Below are 23,339 nucleotides of genomic sequence, written 5' to 3'. Positions count from 1 at the left end.
AGAATTTTACCTTTACCCTGTATTTCTGCTATTATTCTTTGCATTTTCTTGCTACACTTTACTAAATTGTATTCCAAAAGCAATCAACCCAAAGCTGTAAGTCCAATGGAGTGTTATGGATAGGACAAGTTTCCTAGTTCTCAGTCTCGGGGCAGGGGCTGAACCTAAAGAACTCTCCCAGGTTGACTTTAGCAATACACACCTGCAATCCCAACACCTGATGGACTGAGACAGGAGGATCAATGAATGAGGAGCAAAAGTCAAGATCACCTCAGAAACAGAAAATTCTAAGCCAGCCTGGGCTATGTAGCAAAATCCTACTGCCCTGGCTAGTTTTATGCCAACTTGACACAATCTAGTCATCTGAAAGGAGGGAACCTCAATTGAGAAAAATGCCTCCAAAGATACAGCTGCAAGACATTTTCTTAATTAGTTATTGATAGGAAGTCAAAGCTCATTTTTGGTGGTTCTACTCCTGGACCGGCAGTCCTGGGTTCTATAAGAAAGCAGGCTGAGGGCTACAGAGATGGCTCAGAGGTTAAGAACATTGGCTGCTCTTCCAAAGGTCCTGAGTTCAATTCACAGCAACCACATGGTGGCTCATAACCACCTATAATGAAATCTGGTGCTCTTTTCTGGCATACAGGCAGAACACTGTGTATGTAGTAAATAAAAAAAAAAAAAAAAAAAAGGCAGAGCAGGCCATAGGGAGTAAGCCAGTAAGCAGCACTCCTCTATGGACTCATCATCAGTCCCTCCCTCTAAGTTCCTGCCATGTTTGAGTCCTTATTCTGCTTAGTTCCTATTCTGGCTTCCTTCAATTATCAACAGCAATGTGGACGTGTAAGCCAAATAAATGTTCTTCCCCAACTGGCTTTTGGTCATAGTGTTTCATCACAGCAAGAAACCCTAAGAAACCTGTCTCCTTCCAGAAAATAGCTTCCTGAGCAGAGGGCTAAAATCTTTACCATCAATATTACTCACAGACTGGGAGGTGGACACAACTGTAGTATTAACAGGGACCTGTCGCACAGTGGGAGCTCCAGTCCCGATGCTGATGGGTGTGCTTGTTGCCCCAGAAGCCACAGCTACAGTCTTAGACACAGTTGCATTGATACCAGGCAAAGACACCGTTGAAGAATGGACAGTTCCAGACCCACCAGCAACAGAGGCTCCTTGCTTTGCATGTGCTGCAACAGTAATGGTCTGGCCTGCTTTAGGAGGCATCACACCCAGCCCCTGCACAATGCGAATTGTGGCAGCAGGTTTTCCTTCTGAAGAGGCCACTGTGTTTTTTCCCTTCTGATCTGCCACACTCACACCAAGAGCTGGCATCAAGCGAAAGGCTGAATTCGAGGTTTCTGTTGGCTTGAGATCAGGAGTTACTTTGACCACGGTAGTACCTGCTGGAGCGGATGAAGGAACACTGACTGAAGGGGCCTTGGCAGGGCTGTCAGCTGCATGGACAGGGTTGGACGTGACATGTAAGGTAGCAGAGATGCCTTTTCCTGCAGTGCCACTTCCTGTCCCAAAGAGGTCCTGAGTCAATTTGACTGTGGTAACCTGAGACTTGGCCAATGTGGCCATCATGTCCGGAGTGATTCTCAAAACCGTCTGGCCCTTGGCATCAGTGGTGATGGAGGAGGGTGGCAGGCGCAGTACATCCTTACCCTGGATACGGAAGTTTGTGGCTGTGAGTGGAATGCTGTTTCCTGTTTGGGGTTTCACACCAAGCTGCCCAGTGATTGACACCTGGATGGGGAACAACGGTAACAGTGATGAGATTCACAGTGCTTAGCTGGTCATGTGGCAGGATTGGGCAAAACTCTACTCATGAGCATGCATTTCAGGTATCTTTCCTTAACTTTTTATTTTGAAAAACAAAAGTAAAGAAGAATGTAACAAACCATATACCCTTTACCCAGCTTCAAATGTAGTTACTTTGTCAATCTTATCTATCCTTTCCTGGCTTTAGGAAGGAATGCAAAAGACTGAGGTAGAATTTTGGCAGATGTACCACCAGCAGTATGTGTAATAGATGAGGTACAATATAGCAGACAGGTCCTCACAATGTGTATTAAATCCAGGCATCACCCCTGAGCTACACCTACCAGCCCCACCACACACACACACACAAAAGATTTTTTTAAAGCTAAAACATTAGTCACAATGCCATTACTATGCTGCAAGTTCTACCAGGACGTGTGTACCACCCCCACTCTTCCCACCCCCACCCCCATCCTCCAGTGTCTTAACTCCATCTATTTATAGTAAGCCCACTTGTTTTGAGCAACAGTGTGCTCCACTGAATCCAAGAAGGTGCTCTAAAATCAGACTCCCAGATTCATCACAACCAGCTTCACAGTGCCCAATATGTAATAGCTTAATCCTTTCAGTCTACTCAATGCCTTCCTCTTGGTGTCCCTTTGTTAGATCACTGCTACAGAAAACAAATACAAGCCATACTGGTCATCCAAAAAACCCATCAAATCTTACTTCATGACTCATTCCCATGCACACAACATTCCAGTCCAAATTCTATGCTTTCTTCAAAAGCAAAATTTCTTTTTAAATTACTCATATTTACTTATTTCCTCACCTGACATTTCCTTTAACAATCCAGATCCTGGTCCCAGTCCCATGTACTCAATAGCTGCACACTGTGATGAGTCTCATCAATACCTTTTACCATACCCCACACAGGTGCTGTCCAACTTGCAGGAATATACTAATCTGTATGTCCCACATTCTCCACACTCCAATTGTTTTTATCTCCACGCTCCAACTTTATCCTCTTCTCAGTAAATCATTCCACTATACCTAACCTATTTCACCCAGAGTCCACAGGAACACTTCTCTCTTTTAGACTCATATCCAGGCTATCAGCAAACCACATAAGCTATATTTACTTCTTAGCACACCTATCTAACATGCACCTCCACACTTCTCACCTCGGCTGCTGCAAATGCTCTCCATAGTCTCCTTGCTTTTATTCTTGTTCCTGAAAGGGCATTGCATCCAGTAGCTAGGGATTTACTACAAATCAGCTACAGATCAAGTAACTGATGAGTCCACAGTCTGCCTGCGGTTCACCATCACAGAATCAAAAGCTCAAGTCAGAAACAAAAAGTCAGAATCAAAGCTCAACTTAACATAGCCACTGTCAACCTCCCAAAATGCACTGCTTGTGCACTAAGCTACAACCACAATGATTTTATTTGTAACTCCTCAAAAGTATTTCTGGTGTAAAACACTCACTCACTTTTTAGGCCTACACATATAGGACTCTATCTCTAGGTCACCACTACATGGCACAGCAGCTTATCTTCTTCACATGTTATTTCCTCAAAGGCCACTTCCCATCATCATGGTCAAAAATAACACAGGATACTCAATCTTCCATCTTTACCCAAATCACCACAGTGTTTCTTGTTTTTCAAGACACGGTTTCCCTGAGTAGCCTTGGCTGTCCTGGACTTGGTTTGTAAACCAGGCTGGCCTCGAACTCACAGAGATCCACCTGTCTCTGCTTCCCTGAGTGCTGTGATTACAGCTGTGTGCCACCACGGCCAGCCACGGTGTTTATTATCTGATGCTGACCTAGTTACCTGTCTCTTACTCCTATGACGTATGAGCTCCACAAAGGGGTTTAGTCTGTTTAACACATGCCTACACAACCCAAAGACAACATGTAACTGTTGAATGAAAATGTTATTTTGTCATTGTGTGGCTCTATTTCTTCTTCTACAAGATGGATGATGTAACAACCATACACACAGTGCCATGACAGACTGGCAAGCATCCATAAACCACACAGTGGGATGAAGTAAACAAGAGGCACTGCTCTGGTACTAGGTTCAAACGCTTTCCAATTCTTTCTTCCAGACAGGGTTCTTTCTGTGTAGCCCTGGCTGCCCTGTACTCTGCAGTTCAGGCAAGTGCTCGGATAAAGGTGTGCACCACCACTGCCCAGTGGCTTCACAAGTTTTAAAGTGCAAAGATTGTATCTGCATATTCACAGCCAAGAAAGGAAATTTATACTCCACCTTCACAAGTGACAAACTGAAAACTTGGTAAAAATATGCCATAGGAGCTAACCATGTAACTCAGGGAAACTGTGACATAAATCCAAACCCTAGCTACCAAATGTTGAAATACATAAAGAGATAAACAAACACTGCTCTGCCTTTGGAGGATGGGGTAGGGCACTCAACTGACCAATCTCAAAACCATGAGTCAAAGACAACAAATCCTTCTCCACAGGCACCCAGGCTGTTCAGCAACCTCCCACACCAGCAGCCATTTGCTTTAACTTTAAAGACACCATTCAGAATCAAGTCCACATACCTGCTTGATGATATTCTGTCCTGTGACATTCTGAATGACAGCTGTCGTGGAGGCACTTGGAGCAGAGTTCCCAGGAGAATTCATGCCTGGCTTGCTTACTGGGCTGACTGCAGTTGGGAGATTCGTCACTGTAAGCCCTGTCTGCGCAGGTCCAGGCCGCTGCACAGAGGCTGCTGTGGTTTGCCCCTTGACTGGAACTGTTGCCATAACTGCCTAGTTCAGGATATGAAGTCAAGAGACCAATTAGACACCAAAATGGGACCAGCAAAGAAAGAAGGGGCCCTGTATGAATGGACACTGCATTTCCTATCTTTAAATAAAATTCACAATGTTTTGCATTTAACATCTTATTTCCTATTTTATTTTTAACATCTTCATTTTCTTAGGCTGAACACAAATGTGATTCTTCCACTTTACATATAGGAAAGGAAAATGAGACAAAAACCATGCATCTTTTCTAAGAGTCATAAAGTAATCAGTGGCATGGCTAAGGTACAACAGAAATTTAGAAGCACCACCTCTGAAATTTCATTATACTTCTACAGAGAGAGTCCTGGGATGAGAATGAACGTCTTGCTTCCAACACATAAAACAGAGTACCTGAAATACTTTCCCAGCTTTGAACATCTTCCTTGAAACTTTGAACATTAAATGAGTTATTTCAATGAGCTTCATCATCAATACCAACAATATATGACTTCAAGGTCCTCCTCAAGCTCTGCTTATTTAACTCACTAACCCACCTCTGGGTCTACACAGCCCCTATACTCCCAGTGACACGTAGCATCTATGTACCTGGGGTACTACTTTGGTTTGTGTAGCAGTGACTGGCACACGAATCTGTGGTCCTGCTGGCATCTGTGGTAGTGTCTGTGCTGGACCGACTGACTGCTGGGAAACAGCAGGAAGGCTGGGCTGGGCTACCACCCGAACCTGGGGCAGTCCGGCTGAGCTGGAGTGGCTCACAACACGAGCAGTGGCCTGAGAACTGGGTGGAGTCTGGATGGAAGCTGGGGAAAGCATCGTTCCTAGCTGTGGCATTGTTGGTGAGGACACCAGAAGAACACTATGAGAAAAATCAAGGGGGGGAAAAAACAACAAAAAACAAAACAAAACAAAAAAACTCAGCACATGAATACAAGGAAAGAAGGGAAAGAAGAGAAGAAACAAGGTGCTTACCCTGAACTAGATTTTGCGGGCTCAGAGACGGTGGTAGAGCCACTTCTGTTCACTGCTGACACAGGTGGAGGAGAGATGGGGGTGGGCAATGCTGGCGTGGTGGGGGTTACTGGCGTAACTGGGGTAGGCGGCATGCTGGAGTCACTGAGGCTCATCTGGCTTTGCTCAGATGGGCCACTAAGGCCCTTCACAGAGCTCTCCTTATTACTGGACTTCTAGAGAAGAAGAAGAAATCTACCTCAGGCATCATGAAGAAAGGCTCCAGATGCACTGGGTCAGGCAAAAAAGCTCAGTTTCTATGCTGAGCTGCCTCAGCAGAATCTCTAAAGGAAATGATGTCATCAGATAACTTACCACCTTTGATGGCGGCTTGGGTTTTTGCTGAAGAGCTTTTCTGGCTTTAGCTGCTGCTGCTTGAGCTTGGTGAATCCGCTCTACACACAAGGACGTTATAAAGTTTAGGAAAATTGCCTTTAGCATGCTAAATGAGAAAGTCTTTGTTAAAAACCAAGACCTTTCAAGCAGAAGTTGTAATACCACTTATTTCTCAGGAGTCTGAGGCAGGAAAACGGAAAGTCAAGGACAGCCTGCTACACTATCTCAAAGCACATAAAAAAGTTAGACTTGATTTGTAAAACTGTAAGCCCAGAACAAGAGTAACCAAGTTCAAAGCCATCTTGGCCCACATAGCCAATTCCATGTCAACCTGCCTACACGGCAAGATCCTGACTCAAAAACAAAAGAAAGACAACCCAAGGCCTTGTTGGTGGACTGGATTCTCCTTCCATCTTATCCTAACTGAATGCCAACAAACAGTAACAGATGTAGAACAGAAAGGAAGATGGCTCCATGTGGTCAGCACACTGAAGGCCTCACATACCAAACTCTTCCTCACTCCGGTCACGATGCAAGTAGATCCACAGCTTTCGTCCAATGTCGTATTTCACACAGGGGTCTTTTTCATAATGTAGTCGATCCAGGGCACCACTCACCACTGTGTTCACCTAAGAAGAGAGCAAACAAGGTGTGTGACAAGTACAACCAAGATAATATAGGTTGCCTAGACTCATGAGGAAAAACCAGCAGATGCCAAAATCAGAGTGACAAATTAGATCTCAACCTAGCTCTTTCCTTCCAATGGTTAACTAATCACTTTGAAAAGAATGGTGCACAGCTTAGAGACCAACTGATCTTCACTGTAATGGTACTGCTAACTAATTAATTGCAGAAACCTTTATTCATTACAGAAAAAGGAGGGCTGGAGGGATGGCTGAGCCATCCTTGTTTGGAAGAGCAACTATTTTTCCAAAGCACCAAAGTTTGGTTCCAGAATCCACATCAGATGGCTCAACCTCCTCCAGCTCCAAGGGATCCAATTCCCTCTTCTGGCTTCTATGGGCACCTATACTCATGTGGCATGCATTAATATAGACACACACACATAAATTAATTTTTAAAAAATAAATCTTAAAAAATGAAAAAAAAAAAAAAAAAGACAGTTGTGAATTACCATGAGGATACTGGGAACCAAATCTGAGTCTTGGAAGAGCAGTGTTCTTAACCATTGAGTCATCTCTACCCATTTGGTCATAGTATTTTGTTTGTTTGGTTGGTTGGTTAGTTTTCTTCAAGACAGGGTTTCTCTGTGTAGCCTAGGCTGCCCTGTACTTGCTTTGTAGACCAAGCTGGTCTCCTACTCAAAGATCCACCTGCCTCTGCCTCCCTAAGTGATGGGATCACAGGCATGTACCACCGCACCCAGCTAGTGCATGGGTTTTATTTCATTATTCTTATTGTGTGTATGATGTAAGTACAGGTATATATCTGTCACGGTGCACATGACAAACTTCTCAGGACTGTTTCTCACCATCACCATCTACCCTATTTTTGAAGCAGTCTCTCTTGCTGTTTCTTCCTCACTGTGTATTCCAGAGTAACTAGATGATTCTCCCATGGCTGCCTCCACCCTTATCTGAGAAGTCTTGAGACTTGTCACCTCATCCAGCTTCAATGCAGACTTCAGGTATTAAACTTAGGTTGCCAGGTTTGCACAGCAAGTGCCTTTACACAATGAACAATCTCACTGGTTGATGGCTTTGATTTTGAGGCAGGAGTCTTACTATGTCTTCCAGGTTTCAATTCAAAATCCTCCTATTTCAGCCTCCCAAGGTAGCTGGTTTTATAGGTATATGCTATAATGCCTAGCTAGCTTTTATTAATTTGATTTGTTTTTTTTTTTTCGAGACAAAGTTTCTCTGTGTAGCTTTGCTATCCTGAACTTATTCTCTAGACCTGGCTGGCCTCAAACTCAATCCTGCCTTTGTCACCCAGGTTCTGGGATTAAAGATGTACACCACCACACAAGACTTAACTAATTTTTTTTCAAAGTTTATATTAGGGGAAACACATCATTCATGGTAAAGCACAAAATGAGCTGATGTGTACAACACCCTGGGTTCAACCTCACTATCACAAGAGGGAGAAAAGTAACTTACAGTTCCTAATAGTTTTTCTCAAATACATTCTGAAATGAAGCCAAGAAAAGCTATTTCTCCAGCTTACCTGAGTACTGGTGACATCAGGAGCAAGAAACTGAGAGTCCTTGAGCAGCTCACAGATCTCTGCCCGAGTGCCTTCTCCATTAGGCAGCCGAGCTGCAGCATCCCGAACTGACACCAGAAAATGCAAAATTCAGGAGTCAACAAAGCTTCCAATGAATTACAACATCTCCTGACCCGTTCTGATGGGGCTGAACTCTTCAGGATCATGGTTCCAGAGCCTCACCTGACTGGTCAGGGGCACAGTGCTCTATACTGGCCATAAACACTGCACCACAACTTCCTACCTATAGGCAAATAAGGGTCCATGGATACCTTAGAATTGAGTGGAGCAGTTCTCATGCCCAAACAGTATATCTGTACTAGCACTACACTCCCTTCCCCCAAGACTCATGGAATGTCACAGAAGAGGGGCAAAAATATTTCAGACAGAGACGTTGCGGAGGACTGACAGGAAACAGCACCCTTTGCAAGTGAGAGGAAGTTGTACTCATGAACTCTCAAAAGTTGTGTCACTACACAAGATCTATCTAGTTACTATTCCAGTATGGGTAGGAGGAATTCAGAAGGTTCCATTTTTAGTTGTAAAGCTATAGGCAGTCATGGCAGCCAGTGGAGATAAAGTTAGTTTTCTTTGGGGGTGGGGTAGGTTACCCATGCTGTGGTGGACAGTCCTAAACCAACAATACACCCACAGGTACTCATGTGACATTAATTGGACTTACTAGGATATACATACACACATACATATAATACACATTTTTAGTGAAAACAAAGTTGGGAGGGCATCTAGGAGGCAGGGACCAGGGAGATGCTAGAGGAGGGAGTAAGGGGTGGAGCAGACCAAAATAAAATACATTCGTGTATAAAGGGAAAAGCAGTTTAGCACTTTTTTCAAATTGTCAACAAACATTATAAATCACATACTGCTATTACCGTGCTGTAACAACAGGAATCAAATACTTTTTACATGTTACAAGTGTAACATATAAAATCACTTACACTCAACCCCTTTAAAAGTTACAGGAATTCAAATACCTGCTACTGGGTCCTATTGTTCATTAGCATAACAAAAATATAGTTCTGCATTTAAATTCATTTTAACAACTTAATAATTACTGAAACATAACTGTCTTCTTCTGTAACTCTAAGTATTGTAAGAATTTAAATGCAGACAAGCGGTGGTGGTGGTGCGCACGTTTAATCCCAGCACTCAGGAGGTAGATGCCGGCGGATCTTTGAGTTTGAGGCCATCCTGTTCTACAGAACGAGTTTCAGGTAAGGAAGGGCTACACTGAGAAAACCTGTTTGGGTGGAGAAGGATTCAAATTCATAATTCTAATTCTAGGAAGAAGTCCATAGTTCTGACTAGACTTCCAAAGAGACTCATGATACAAAGAATCCCTTGGTTTTTTTTTATTTTATTTTTTGAGACAATGCCACTATGTGGCTCCAAACTCACTGTGTAGCCTAGGCAGCCTTCGAAGTCACAATAGTCCTTTAGTCTCAGCATCCTAAGTGCTAGGGTTACAGGCATGCATCACCACTCTCAGGAGAAAAAAAAAATCTTTAAGGAAGCAAATTCCTATAGTTGGCATCAGTCTACCAGGATAGAATCCAACCAGTCATCTTTTAGATTTGAACTTGTAAGACTGATCTTCAATCCTATCAATGGATGGAGTTTGAAAGTGGTTTAGGTTTGGCACAGAATGCATATATTTAATCTGAGGAAAGCTTTGGGGTAAAACTAAGAAATTCCTAGTAATAAATACATGCCACATACCAAGAGACAGAATGGTGACATAAGCAGGCCGGTCCGAGCGCAGCAGTGAATGCTCACGAGCCTTGTTGAGGGAGGTCTCCTTGTCAAACACGCCCTTCACTGGCCCCACCACAGACTCAAAGCCATGCATGCGAAAGGTGAATGCCTTATGGGGTTGGCTATACCTGTAACGCTCCTACCAAGAAAAAAGGCAGAAAACTGTCACTTCAGAATTAGAGGGGTTCTCACTAGCATTCTCTTAAAATAGGTGGCTCAAATGAGATGTTAATACAAGGAAGAAATAAGAAACCCTACAAAGAACGATGACCCAACTACAGTGGGGAGAGACAGTCCTCACAGCTGGTCACCCAAGAAATGGCAAGCAAGTAAAATATATTTTGCTGCCTGGAAGAAAAGACAGTCAAAAATAGCTTACTTTCCTTTTCACCAAACTATTTCTACTAACAAGCAGCCCCAACCAGTGAACTATCTGGGCTGAAGATTGTGAATATTCAAGAAGTTGAGATCAAGGAAAGCCAGGTTCAGTGCTTCTGTGTATAAAGCTTCTAAAGAGATCTTACCTGCTCTTGAAAAACCCGTTTTTCCTCTCCTGTGCTAGGCCGCACCACATAGTCAGTTCTTCTGGAACATAAAGAATCCTGTATCATCTCTGATAGCAACAAGAAGTCACACACAGACCATTCACCCTTCCTTAGCACCTAGAACCATTACCTTGGCAAAATGGTAAAATATCCTTCATAAGCACTCAACTCTTGCTCAGTCTACTCTCCAGCTACCATTATTTCCCACATCACTCCATTCTTAGGATCTTTAAGAGTTTTGAATAAATAAAAAGAGAATGGCATCTGTACCTACTGTTTTCAGTACTGTTGAAAAGTTAGCTCAATTTAGTAACAAATGTCATTCTTGGTGAACAGAGCACTTCAAGTATGTTTGATGACAGGAGTGGTTTATCTGCCTTCCAAAGAACCCAAAACTTGAGATCTAAACCCCTACTATGTAAATGATAGAGAGAGGGAGGGAGAAAAAGAGAGAGAGGCTAGGCCTCTGGACTGTAGCCTGTACAGGCAGGATCAGAAACATGAGATGACTCAGCATGAAGAACACAGTACTAGAAGCCAAGGGGTCTCAACTCTAGCCAGGCTCTTGACACCAACTTTTAGCAGTCACTGAACTTCATGGATTTCTTTACAAGTAAAATGAAGAACATGAGTTAGATTAACCATTCTGAAGCAGAAACCTACAAGGCAGATCATCTGTCTTTGGAGACTACTGCGGTCAAACCATTCTTACCGAGAAGAAACGTGCCCTCCTGAAGTATGTTAATGCCTATGAGTCAGTGGGATTCTACGGTCTCAGGTCCATTACAGCTCTAACACACTAAGCATATCAGCTGATTGACAGCATAATGTTAAGTCATGGCTTCATGGGAAACCACCCACCTCAAGAACAATATACTCACACTCGAGGGACAGGTGTCATGGCATCTGAGCTGTCTTCATTTTCCTGCTGAAGAAAGGGGGAAAACCATTAGCACGTAAATGGGTGAGAAAATTTCCCCTAACTTAAATGCTCTAAAAACCCAAGTAATGAAAAAGTAAGAGGCATACCTTACAGAAAGACTGGTCTTTGGTTTCTAGCCACAGGTGGAAGAGAGCAGCTAATTCCTTTTCATTATCTTGAGACTGACCTATAGGAGTGAGGGCACACACAAAAAGGAAGAATTTCAAGTATTATTCAGAACCCTGCCTTCTCCTGACCAATTCTATCAATGCCGGTGAGAGAACATGTCGGAACCCGTCGCCGGTCCTTCCCATATACTCATGCCACTCTCCTCCCTGCCTGGCCTAAACCCCAGGATGTCACTTTCAGATCTTTCCTTTAGTGTTTACAGGGTAGCCACTATGTACCTGGCACTTAGATGAAGCTGGGACCTGAAATAAATTCACTCTCTGACCTCAGAGAGGCCACACTAAGTTAGTAATGAGTTCATAAAAAACAAAACCAATTCTAGGACATGTAGTGTATGTCATAATGGATGCTACAAAAGTTTCCATCAGGGAAGGATCCTGTTCTTGTAGGTGAGAGAATGAATTCCTAACACTGGCACAGCAATAAGAAGACCTGAGGCAAGAAGTAGCTTAACTCAGACTCCTACCTATGAGTTATCTGGCTCATGATGGTACATAGGTTTCTTGCACAGACTAGAATCACCTTGGGATCAGTACCACAGGTGGGCTTTGTCAGAATGCAGCTCTACTTCCCAAAGAAGCATCTTCACCAGGATGCTTACATCGTTCTCACTAGTCAACTCCCAAAAGCACTAACACCACCATACCCAGAATCTCTACACTCTCTCTTCCCTATAACACCCTTCCTGGCCTCTCACTGTGTCAAAAGCCACAAAAGCTATTCATAATCAGTCAATCAATCAATAATCTCATCTTTCTTCCCTGCACTGCAAGTTCTGTCTGCTCCAAAGTGACTCCTCCTAAGTTATAAGCCCTGGAGACACTGTCTACTCATGCTGTGCTAGCTGTACTCTAGGGTCAGAAGCTAGACATTAGTTTCTCCTCCGCCCCATGGCTAGTTTTTAGATACTTGTTTCCAGTTCTGCTAAATTAAAAAAAAAAGGTAAATTAAAACAAAAAGCCTGTTCCAAAATAAAGTACCTAGAAATAAACACATACATATACGGTTAGTGAATTTATTTTTGGCAACGTCACCGACACTATGTGATAATGTAGGGTCAGTGTCTGAAAAAAAAAAAAAAAAACAATGCTAGGGATCATTTGCATGGTAGCTGCATCAGTTCACACGCCCACCAGCTTTGTACATAGTGTGTGCAAGGGTTCTCTTCACATCCAGGCCAGTACTTTCTGTTTTCGTTTGTTTTTGAGGCAGGGTCTTTCTGTATGAGCCTAACTGGCCTGGAGCTCCCCATGGATACCAGGTTGGCTTTAAACGCACCAAGATCTGCATCCCGCTTCTCCCTCCCAAAGGAGGGAGGAATGCACATTTACATGAATTAAATTCTTAACCCATAACATAACACAAACCCTAAAATGGAGTAAAGATTTGATTGCAAGGCTACAATTTCAAGAAAATCACTGAGCCATCTCTCCAAACTAACATTAGGAAAGACTCCACATCCTTGATCCTGTCAATCTTCCTTACATGATACCAAAAGCAAAGGCAACCATGATGAAACAAAACAAAAACAACAAAAACCAAGTGGGACTGAATTAACTAAAAAACTATGCAAAAAAAAAAAAATGTTTAAACTATGCATAGTAGAAAAAACAGCAGAAAAAAAAGGCAACCTACAGAATGGGAGACAATTTTTACAAGTTACATATAAGCTAAGAAGTTAATAACCTAGCTGAGTGTGGTGGTACACACATTTAATCCTAGCACCTGTGACACAGTGGCAGGCAGATCTCTGAGTTCAAGGCCAGCCTGGTCCAGAGCCAGTTCCAGGACAGCCAGGGCTACAAAGAAAAACCCTGCCTCAAAAAAAAAAAAAAAAAAAAAAGAAAGAAAGAAAAAAAAACAACAACAACAAACCAGAAAATAAAAAATTATAAGGAACTCTTACACATCAATCATAAAATTATAGTAACCTTACTTACAAAAATAGATCAAGATCCTGAGGAGGTATTTTGCCAAAAGACAGCTCACAACAGCTCAGAGGCACAGTAAAAGGATTCAGTGTCATTAATCACAAAGAAAATCAAAACCACTCCAAGGTATTATTTATGGTAGTTACTATTTAAAAAGTCCAAAAGCTAGGCAAAGGTGGTACACACCTTTAATCCCAGCACTCAGGGAGGCATAGGCAGGCAGATCTCTATGAGTTCAAGGCCAACCTGGTCTATAAAGTAAGTTCCAAGACAGCCAAGGCTACACAGAGAAATCCTTCCTTGAAAAACCAAATAAATAAGTCAGTCAGTCACTCAGTCAGTCCAAAGACTAAAGAAAAAGTATTGGTGAGGCCAGCATGGTAGTGGGCCTGAACTCCCAACACTTGGGAGAGGCAAGAAGATATTTAAATCTCTGTGTATTTAAAAAAAAAAAAAAAACAAATTGTTTAAAGAACCCTTATACACAGCTTGTGCACAGCTGGTGGGAGTGTGAACTGGTATAGCCAACAGGCAAGAGTATGGAGGCCCCTCAAAAAACTTTTTTTTGGAAAATTGCCCTATGATCTAGCAATCTCGCTTCTTACCAAAAGTAAACTGAAATCAAAGCCTCACAAAGTTGAGTCACCTTTGTAATTCCAGTACTTGGGAGGTGGAGGCAGGAGGATCAATTTAAGGCCATCCTGGCCACAAAGTAAGTTAAAAGGTCAGCCCTGTTCTCAAAACAAAAGCAGTAAGACCTCAGTGATCTGTACTCTGGTCTTTGCAGCACCCTCAACAAAAGCAATCATTAACTATCCAATCTCCACTCTTCTAATCAGATAACCAATGACTGCCAGAGAAACAAGTGAAGGACAGGAAAGGATGTCACAGTAAAGACAAGACTGTTGGAAGGACCCTGCTGTCTAAGGCTGCAGTCTTCCCAGTCCGACAGCCATTCTGAGCTCGGTGGTAAGGTGCAGGACTCCGCTCTCTAGCAGGGACTCCTACTCTCTGCCTGACTTTATCTGGAGATTGTCTTTAGACATAGATGACCCTAACCACATTTGATACATGGCCTTTGACACAGTTCCCTGATAGTCTTCCCTCCCTGCACGCTCCATCCACTCCCCAAGGGGTATACAGCGTTTGTTCTCTGGAATTAAAGTTGAACTTGTTCCCTGAAGTGGTTCCGGAATGTTTGATTTCCTCATGCTCATGGTCTCTGGAGCTCTGTGCCTCCCCTTCCGCTCTTCCTGCCTTCATGGGCTAGTGGCCAACAGTCCCCCAAGAAGAAGAACTACACAAGATGAACATCCACCACAAGCCATGATGGCCATCTGGCCCTTAACTGGTCACACAGTTTCATACCCCCCGTCTCTCCATTCTCACTTGCAGTAGACATGAGAACACTGCTATGGAGCCACTATCTTTTCCTCCTACTCTTAGACAAGAAATGTGGCACCTCCTCAGAAATGTTATGCCAACCCTCCTCTCTATGATATTCTTCCCATCACTCATTTTTCTGATTTTATTTAAATAAAACGAAACAAAACAAAAACCTCTTGGAGGCTTAGATTACTTACCAAGCAATTTCCACTGCTGGGTTTTCTCTTTGAATTCAACAAATGGAGAGAAACTTGAAGGAACTGCTGCAAGAAATGGATCACATGAACAAGAAATACATTAAGACATACATGTAAGAGCATTAAACTCTAAACAATAAGCTCGGGGAGAGCTTCTGAGTTTGTTTTTGGTTGGTTGGTTTTTATTTTGGTGTGTCAGGAAAGGAGAGATATCCAGGATGTGTCTGATGAACAAATGAGCAGCTATAGTTTACTGCTAAGAATTCTTTAGACAAAGAGGGAAAACATGATAAAAATCTCACAACAAAAGACCTCACCTCGGCTTTCTCCAGCAAGATACTGAAGAGCAGGCAACACCAACTCAGCCCAATTGGGGGCAGCAGAGAACCAGCTGTTGAGGGAGCTGGCTGGAGAAGACTGCCAGTCCAAAACCCGATCCTCCAGCTGGAGGGGAAAGATGGAACCCGATTAGTTTTCTCTTTATGCCAGCAATTCCAATATGTGAGAGCAGGAGGCCATGTATACCCAGTTTGCCAAAGTAAATTAGCTGTAAAGCTGTAGGAGTATGCCAAATGAGTTCTACTTCCCACTAGTACTGGGTAATTTTGTCAAGGTGACACAAGAGAAGCCATCTTTACTTGAGATTGCCTCCATCTGATTCTGTGGGCAACTCTGTGAGGCATTTTCTTGATTAATAATTGACATGGGAGGTCCCAGCCCACCATGGATAGCGCCACCCCTGGGTAGGCGGGCCTGGGTTAATGACAGCAAGCAGAGTAAGCCATGGGAAACAAGCCAGTAAGCAGCATTCCTACACATTCCTACCTTGCTTCCCTTAATGATGGACTGTCAGCTAAATAAATCCTTCCCTCCCCAAGTTACTTTATCCATGATCTTTATCACAGCAACAGAAAGTAAGCAGAACAAAAAGCTAGACACCACTAGAGACCACTAAAGCTAGAGTTACATGGCAATTACAAACCGTTAACCTCTCTATAGAGCTCTTACCATAGGAAGGCTAGCCTGACTCTCCAGAAGCAAGATCTCTAACAGAAGAGAGAAAAAACTGGAAGATATTTCATTGATTCCGAGGCAAGGCTTGATGTCCTCCAGAGGCCTAACAAGGAAGGAAAAGAATACAAGCATTTGATGCCCCACACAAGTAGGGGAAAGGCAATTCCACCAAGCTGTCTTCTGACTTCCTAATATACAACATATACACCTGCACACACACAAACATACACACACACACACACACACACACACACACTACAAAGTGTATTTTTTTTTCTTTTTAATGTAAAAAAACACTCAAAATCAACAAGAACACATGCCAGACTGACTGGTAAGCACATGAGCTCAGGGCCTAAAAGAACACAGTACATTTTCCCAGCAAAATCTCGGGTTCAGCACACAGTCAGCTCACACAAGTTTCAAAACCAGGCTCAGCCTGTGCTTAACTCCCTCCCTCCTGGTGCAGCTGTTGTATCTGTGCCTCACTCACTCTTCCTTGATGGACGATATTGCCGGGGGGGAGGGGGCCTGTGAGAGGGCTGGGACCCCTTCAGTCCTGCTTAGGGGCTCAGCTAGATCCTCTGCCTCAGATTTAATCAATTTTATCTTCTTCTTCTTCTTCTCCTCTTTTTCCTTCACCTTTTTTTTAAGAACAGCCAAATCATATAAGGCTAGAAAGAGAGAAAAACAACAACACATATAAGTCACAAAACTGCATTATGAAGTGAGGTCTTACGTGTATATCCTTTCCCAAAGCCTGTATAAGACTCAGTAATAAGACACTTGGGACAAACACACACAGAGTGTGTCTTATAATTTAACATCTAATAACGTGCTGATTTGGCTCGATTTCATTTTATTCCAGTGTCCATGATTGTATGGTACGTGTGCATATACATACATGTTCATGTATAGTTGTCTGCACATGGAGGCCAGAAGTTGATATGGAATATCATTCTCAATCACTCTCTACTTTGTTTACTGAAGTACGATCTCTCTACTCTAGCTGGTTGACTTGCCCAAGAGATCTCATCCCAGTCTCCAGAGCCCTGGGAATGTAAGGCTGTAACACCCAGCTTTTAAATGGCTGCTGGGCATACAAACTCAGATCCCCCCCCCTGCACAGCAAGCACTGTATCTACTGAGCCCTCTCCCCAGGCCTTGCTGTGCTAATTTTAAACTCAGAGTGCAATTATGAAACAAAGTGGTCAGCATAAAGAAAGCTATGGTTCCATTTATTTTTTTTCCATGTCATCTCCTTTTACCTGCTAGAGAGCCCTTCCTGCCGGCATTTACTCGAGTCATGATGTCACTGAGGGTCAGGTCCCCTGTCAAAAGGTCTGGATGATCCTAGGTATGACAGCAGAGATGTGGTTACAGAGGTCTAGAAAAGAACCCAAAATTGATAGTGACTATGCCAATTTACCTAACAGATACAGTAAGTACATCAGGGATACCTGAGGGTATCATGTTGAATTAAAATATATAGAAATACCAATTACTGCTCTTCACAGTGGTGCACAGAAAAACCTGGGACCCCTCCACAGTTTATAAAGCCCTTCTGAATTCTTATTTTACATTCTCATAAAAGTCTTACTATTATAGTTTACAAGTCTGAAAACAGGATTCTGAGGACTTAAAAGGTCTGCTTGCTATCACAGTAAAGAAGACAGAACTCAACTTTCCATCCCTTTTCTTCCTCCTTCACTCCTCTGCCTCAGATGGCTATCTTCTCCACTGCATTTCCTTACTACGCTGTGCCTTCACAGCTAGATAATAACTGAGGCAACACAAAAGGGAAGAGCACAAAGTTTAATTCTTGGCTCTGCCACATATTGGCTGCAGGACCAAGAATAAACTCAGCCTCTGGGAATGAGAGAGATTATGATTTTCACACACTAGTGCAGCCACAAAGACTAAACGAAGCACTCACTGTTAACCATGCCTTGTAAACCCAAAGCGCTTGATTGGCCTCTCATACCTCTGATGCTAAGTATCCTCTTTTGTTGCTCCTGTCTTTGACGTGGTAACAAAAAAAGCACAATTCAGGCAGTGACTACCAGCCTCAGACAGCCACACCAGAGGCATCAAACTGAAAATTACACATGGCCATTCCCACCGCAATCTTACTGGTTGATGTTTCCGCTTCTCATGATGCTTCTTTAACATTATCTTCAGGTCACTGTCCCCCAATTCTATTTTATCTGAAAGTAAATGAACCAAACCACATGGACCAGGTCATTCACTATGACGGTGCTCTAATTTAAATCTGCCTAGTCACTCATTTGACATTCAAAAGCGAGCTACTTCTGGTTCTGTGTACTGTAAACAGCACAAGTCTTCACATAGTCCCAGGATCAGCATTCCCCCATTTTTTTTATACACGGACGAATAAATGACTTCAATTAGGAAGACTCATAAGCACATTCAAGTTCTTCTTGTCTTTACAATCTAAGGAGTTACTATGGGTTTGGTTACACACTCTATTACTAGTTCAAGCAACACTATGCTTTCTTTAACCAAAAATAGCAACTGATCCGTTTCTGAGGACAATTTCAAAGCAAAGGAAAGCAGGGAGGCCTATCTCTAGATGGTAATAGTACTGTATGGTACCACACTTCTCCAAATCTCCCATTTCTAAGTAGCACTGCTGTTTGCTGAGAGGCAAGACTCTAGAACCCACCTGCCTAAGGAACTCTCATTTTCTATACCGTGATGTCTTGGGACTGCAGTATCATCAGCTCAGTTCTCACCTGCAGTTTTCATATCCGTAGTGGAAAGCGTGGGCACCACCCTCAGGGGCACCGCAGGACTAGGAGAGCGTGCTGGAGAGCTTGGAAGCCATGAGCTGAGATCTTCAAAAGAAAATTTTTCTTGTAAATCCAACGTGGCTGTGGACTCCAATAGGGGAGATTGGGTAAGTGGCCATTTGGGTTCAACAGGGCTAAGCCAACAACATGGAGGCCAGGGTTCCACATTCCTTTCTGACCCTTCCCCAGATGAGCTGGAGCACACTTAGGTCATTTAAACGGCTCTTCCAGGAGAGAGACTTCAACAGAGTGATGGGGTCGCATTGCAGCAGGCCAACAGTCACTACTACTCTCCTGTAAGGGGAAAAGCAGTTCTCTCAAGTGGCACAATGGGATCAGAGGCCTACTGTGAAAAGACCCTGTCCAAGATGCTCTCAGCTAAGCTAAGTGCCACATGAGCACAGGAGGAGAAAGGGCACGTAGTCACTCCTAAACACAACGTCTCAACAACTCAACTACCAAGACCTAGTGAGCCCCTCTCCACCCCACAAGCAAGATAACTCAGAGGGCCCCTTGACTCGGAAATACATGGCTACCACTGGCTCCAATACCCTAGACTCCCAGAAATACCCATGGACACTCACCCTCTTCATCAGAGGACAAGGCAGTGTCACCACACTCCTCCTTCACTTCGCGCAAGACCTTCAAGTAACGCTGCTGGGTTCGCCACTCCCGTTCCTCAGGGCTTCGGGATGGTGAATGGCGCTTGTGACGAAAGGGAAGAGTAGGGCCACTCCTACGAGCCATCTCCAACAGATCCTATCAAGAGACCAGATGGAGTCAAGTCATCATCAAGTCTTACTCACTGGACAGTCTGCAAGCCCATGTTTTAATCTGTTCAGTTAAAAAAAAAAAAGTTCCCCCACTCTGAATGACAAAAAGATATACAGATATACGATTATGTGTAAATGAACTGTCTAAATTAAGTAAAGTTTGATCATTCATAGTATTAAAAGAAAATCTGAAATTTTGTGAGTACAAATACCACATCACAAGTGAAAAGCACAGCACTGCATCTATGTCACAGACTAAAGCCCAAACACACTAAAAATACAGTTACAGAATCACCTTCAGGCTACATATGATTTGCATGTTAAACCTAATTTTATTTACAGCTATGTTTTATCCCCCCTCCCCCAAATTCAAGTATTCCAAAAATCTGAAATTCAAAACACTTCTAGTTATAAGCATGTCAAGTAAGAAACACTTTACCAGGATTACATGGTAAAAAATACCCCACTTTAGTGTTGACCTGTTTCACTCAGAATTAATAATCACACTAAACTTCCAGGTATTTCTATACTGAGTCTCAAAGAACAACTTGAAGACCTCATAACAGGGCCAGTGTGATGGATCAGAAGGTAAAAGCACTTGCCACCAAGGCTGACAATCTAATAGGATCACTGGGACCTATTCACATGTTCTATGTTCTCTCTCTCTCTATATATATATGAGAGTCAGAGGCCTGCTTGTACTTGCACATCAATTCCAAAGCATCCTAACCTCAAAACCTATGAGGAGTCTGAAACCCTTTGCTTTTCTTTGTAGATACTGGCTCTAGGAAGTACTTTGTACTTCATGTTTGAACATCTCTGAAATCTAAAAACCTGTTCATAAGAGGAAAAGACAAAGCCCAACTTTTGTTAGTCTTTCTTTTGGTTTTTGCATCAGAACCACTACATGATACTATGATGCCTGCCAGGTCACTACCCACACTGCATACCTAGTTTCAAGCATTACTTACACTCCTGGAAGCAAGAATCTGTTTTAGCAGCCGATGGAAATACTGCTGTTGGGAGTTGAGATACCGCTTGTACTGTGATTTGAAGCAGAGCTGACGATACTTGACGACCTCAGGGTTAAAGTGTCCATCTTAAAAACAAAGAGGTACAACTATATATGCATCAGCTTACATATATGTAATGAACATACAAAGATGTGGTTGAAGCACAGATAGAAAGTGACTATTTAGGAGAATCAAGAAAGAGAAAGCTAAAAGTAAAAAAATGGCAAACAACAACAAAAACAGCTCAATGAAGGCTGGAAACCATAGTAACCACAGTAACATAATTATCTTCAGCAAAACTAGAACTGAAATAGATCACCAGTCAGAGAAATACTCAGAAATTGCTGTCCCTGCCTCCGTACTCTGTATACTCACCACACAATCACATTCTATGGTGATGCACAGCAGCATTGCCCACTTATGTAAGGACCCTTATATAACTCTCTAAAGCCTGCCAGGGTCCTTACTCTGCTCTGCATAAGGAAAGAGAGTATATTCCCAGAGACAGGGGCCATAGTTAAACAGATTGCTACCAACCAAAGGAGAACTTGTCTTTAACCTAATAACCCATGAAAAGAAGAAAAGTGGCTGTGTATGGTGGCGTGCCTGACATCCCAGCTATTTGGAAGGTGAGGCAGGAGGATTATAGGACAGGTTAGGGCCTTTCTAGATAACCAGGTGAGAACTGTCTCTAACAAAAATAAAGGGGCTTGAGCTGTAGCTCAATAGTAATCATTTGCGATCTAAGAGTGAGCTCAAATTGACTTGCAATGCCTGAAGTAACAGATGATTCAGGAAAAGATGACCAATAGAGCGGAAAAAAAAAACAAAAAAAACCCCACTAGGTAAAATGAAGGCTTCCAAGAAACAAGTCTTGATCCCAAAGCATCACGAAAAGGTGACTTAATTAAAAAGATAAAAAGATGCTCTGACATTCAGGATGTGTAGCAAGGTGTGTGATACATGCCCTTATTCCCAGCACTCAGAAGACAGAGGTATGTGGATACTGTGATTTGGAGGCCAGCATGGTCTCCATACAGAGTTCCAGGGCAGCCAGGATTACATAATAAGAGGGACCTTATCTCAAAAAAAAAAAGAAAAAAGAAAGAAAAGAAAAGAAAGAAAGAAAAGAAAAGAAAAAAAGTAGCAGATGCCACTTAACCAAATGACCACAGGTGACCACCATTACTTATGATGGAAAACTCACAGCCTGTGCCTCTTGAGATGGTATAATGGGAAGGAAGGAAATTTCCCAAGTAATATTCTAACCAAAAGTACTTGACACAAACCTAATATGGAAGCAATGAGACAACAAATTTCCAGAAAGTAGAACAGTGTACAACAAAAATGTGCTCTACAAAAAAAATATTCTTCAAACATGCCAGTGTCCAGACAACCAAAACTGATCCTCCATACGCAGATCTAAATAGACATGAAATCAAAACACACTGCATGCTCCAAGTAGGTTACAAACTTAAATGGCAACTTACAGCAACATTTCAGGAGTAGTTACGAAAACAAAATCAAGGAGTATTCTGTATTGCTTATTCAATGTAAATTGTCTTGCAGACAATTAACAGGGCTGGATTCTGTGGTGGATGTCCGTTGTGAAAAAATTTTCATGCTAAGACTGGAGTGATATAGAGCTTGTGTGTGGAGTTCCAAGCAAGTAAAGCAAGAAGACTATCATAAATTCAAGGCCAGCCCCACCTACACAGTGAGACCCTATTTTTAAAAGAGAAAGGTATCATGCTTTTCTGAAGAAAAAAAGCAAACAACTATCTGGTTCTTTTTTTTTTTTTTAACTTAAAAACTCGTCATAAAGATCTTTTGGATGTTGGCAATGTTTTACTTCTTGTGACAGTTACATAGCTGAGTTCTATTATGTACTTTCTATCATAAATCAATACAATCTTATTTTTTAAAAGTAGCACAGGCAGCAAATAAATACACAAAATCACTCTCCTCAGACAACACCCACATGAATACATGAAAATGCAGACTAAAATAAAAAGTATATATGCGTAAGTAAACGTGTACTCAATCCTATCAAAAACAAAATCCTGAGCTACAGACCTCGGAAGAGCTTCTGGGCAATGTGCAGAGGGTTTCCGAAGCGAAAGTTCTCCCCATTGAACAGGGCAAGGATGAGCTCATCCTGTTGCTCCACACTGTCTGTAGGAAACTGAGGCAGAAACTGCTGGAGATGCTCACGCTGAGAGTCACTTAGTACTTCCTGCCATGTGGAGAGGCTGACGACATCAAAGAATATCTCAGGCTGGGAAAATTTGGAAAAAAAAGGTAAGCATCAGATAAATAACATTTAAGTTTTTGTGTGTGTGTGCAGCCTACTTCACAGAACATAAAATGTACTATTTTATCACTATTAGGTACAAAGTTCAAGAGTTTTAAATATATTTACATGCCAACACTATGATCCTGAAGGGTTTTGTTTTTTGTTTGTTTTGGTGTTTTGAGACAAGGTTTCCCTGTGTAGCCTTGGCTGTCTTGGACTCACCTTGTAGACCAGGCTGGCTGCAAACTCAAGAGATCCGCCTGCCTCTGCTTCAACCGAGTGCTGGGATTATAGGTGTGTGCCACAGTGCCTGGCTTGATCCTGAAGTTTTTTAAACAGACTAAAATTCTAATGATTTTG

The 23,339-nt window shown here is 42.5% G+C and overlaps 1 protein-coding gene across 9 annotated transcripts in view; it reads right to left on the bottom strand.

Annotated features, from left to right (window-relative positions):
* Nucleotides 1-23,339, bottom strand: part of Nfrkb (nuclear factor related to kappaB binding protein) — a 34,531-nt gene that overhangs the window by 5,772 nt on the left and 5,420 nt on the right. For 2 of the 9 annotated variants that reach the window (XM_021645541.2, XM_060371379.1), the window contains exons 3-23: nucleotides 22,760-22,961; nucleotides 20,642-20,769; nucleotides 19,482-19,656; nucleotides 18,841-18,978; nucleotides 18,218-18,291; nucleotides 17,353-17,437; nucleotides 16,578-16,758; nucleotides 16,082-16,190; nucleotides 15,391-15,517; nucleotides 15,074-15,139; nucleotides 11,478-11,557; nucleotides 11,330-11,376; nucleotides 10,428-10,488; nucleotides 9,868-10,042; nucleotides 8,089-8,195; nucleotides 6,407-6,530; nucleotides 5,881-5,960; nucleotides 5,527-5,741; nucleotides 5,143-5,413; nucleotides 4,348-4,560; nucleotides 985-1,752 (exon numbers count right to left, since the gene is read on the bottom strand). In XM_021645541.2, the coding sequence (XP_021501216.1) occupies nucleotides 985-1,752; nucleotides 4,348-4,560; nucleotides 5,143-5,413; nucleotides 5,527-5,741; nucleotides 5,881-5,960; nucleotides 6,407-6,530; nucleotides 8,089-8,195; nucleotides 9,868-10,042; nucleotides 10,428-10,488; nucleotides 11,330-11,376; nucleotides 11,478-11,557; nucleotides 15,074-15,139; nucleotides 15,391-15,517; nucleotides 16,082-16,190; nucleotides 16,578-16,758; nucleotides 17,353-17,437; nucleotides 18,218-18,291; nucleotides 18,841-18,978; nucleotides 19,482-19,656; nucleotides 20,642-20,769; nucleotides 22,760-22,961 (3,426 nt within the window). The remainder of the gene's footprint in view (nucleotides 1-984; nucleotides 1,753-4,347; nucleotides 4,561-5,142; nucleotides 5,414-5,526; nucleotides 5,742-5,880; nucleotides 5,961-6,406; nucleotides 6,531-8,088; nucleotides 8,196-9,867; nucleotides 10,043-10,427; nucleotides 10,489-11,329; nucleotides 11,377-11,477; nucleotides 11,558-15,073; nucleotides 15,140-15,390; nucleotides 15,518-16,081; nucleotides 16,191-16,577; nucleotides 16,759-17,352; nucleotides 17,438-18,217; nucleotides 18,292-18,840; nucleotides 18,979-19,481; nucleotides 19,657-20,641; nucleotides 20,770-22,759; nucleotides 22,962-23,339) is intronic. The other 7 variants (XM_021645544.2, XM_021645543.2, XM_021645545.2 and 4 more) reach the window with 7 other exon arrangements.

This window comes from Meriones unguiculatus, chromosome 1 (genome assembly GCF_030254825.1).
Source record: "Meriones unguiculatus strain TT.TT164.6M chromosome 1, Bangor_MerUng_6.1, whole genome shotgun sequence".
In the NCBI taxonomy this organism is placed as follows: Eukaryota; Metazoa; Chordata; class Mammalia; order Rodentia; family Muridae; genus Meriones; species Meriones unguiculatus.
This window is presented reverse-complemented; position numbering and strand designations above follow the sequence as displayed.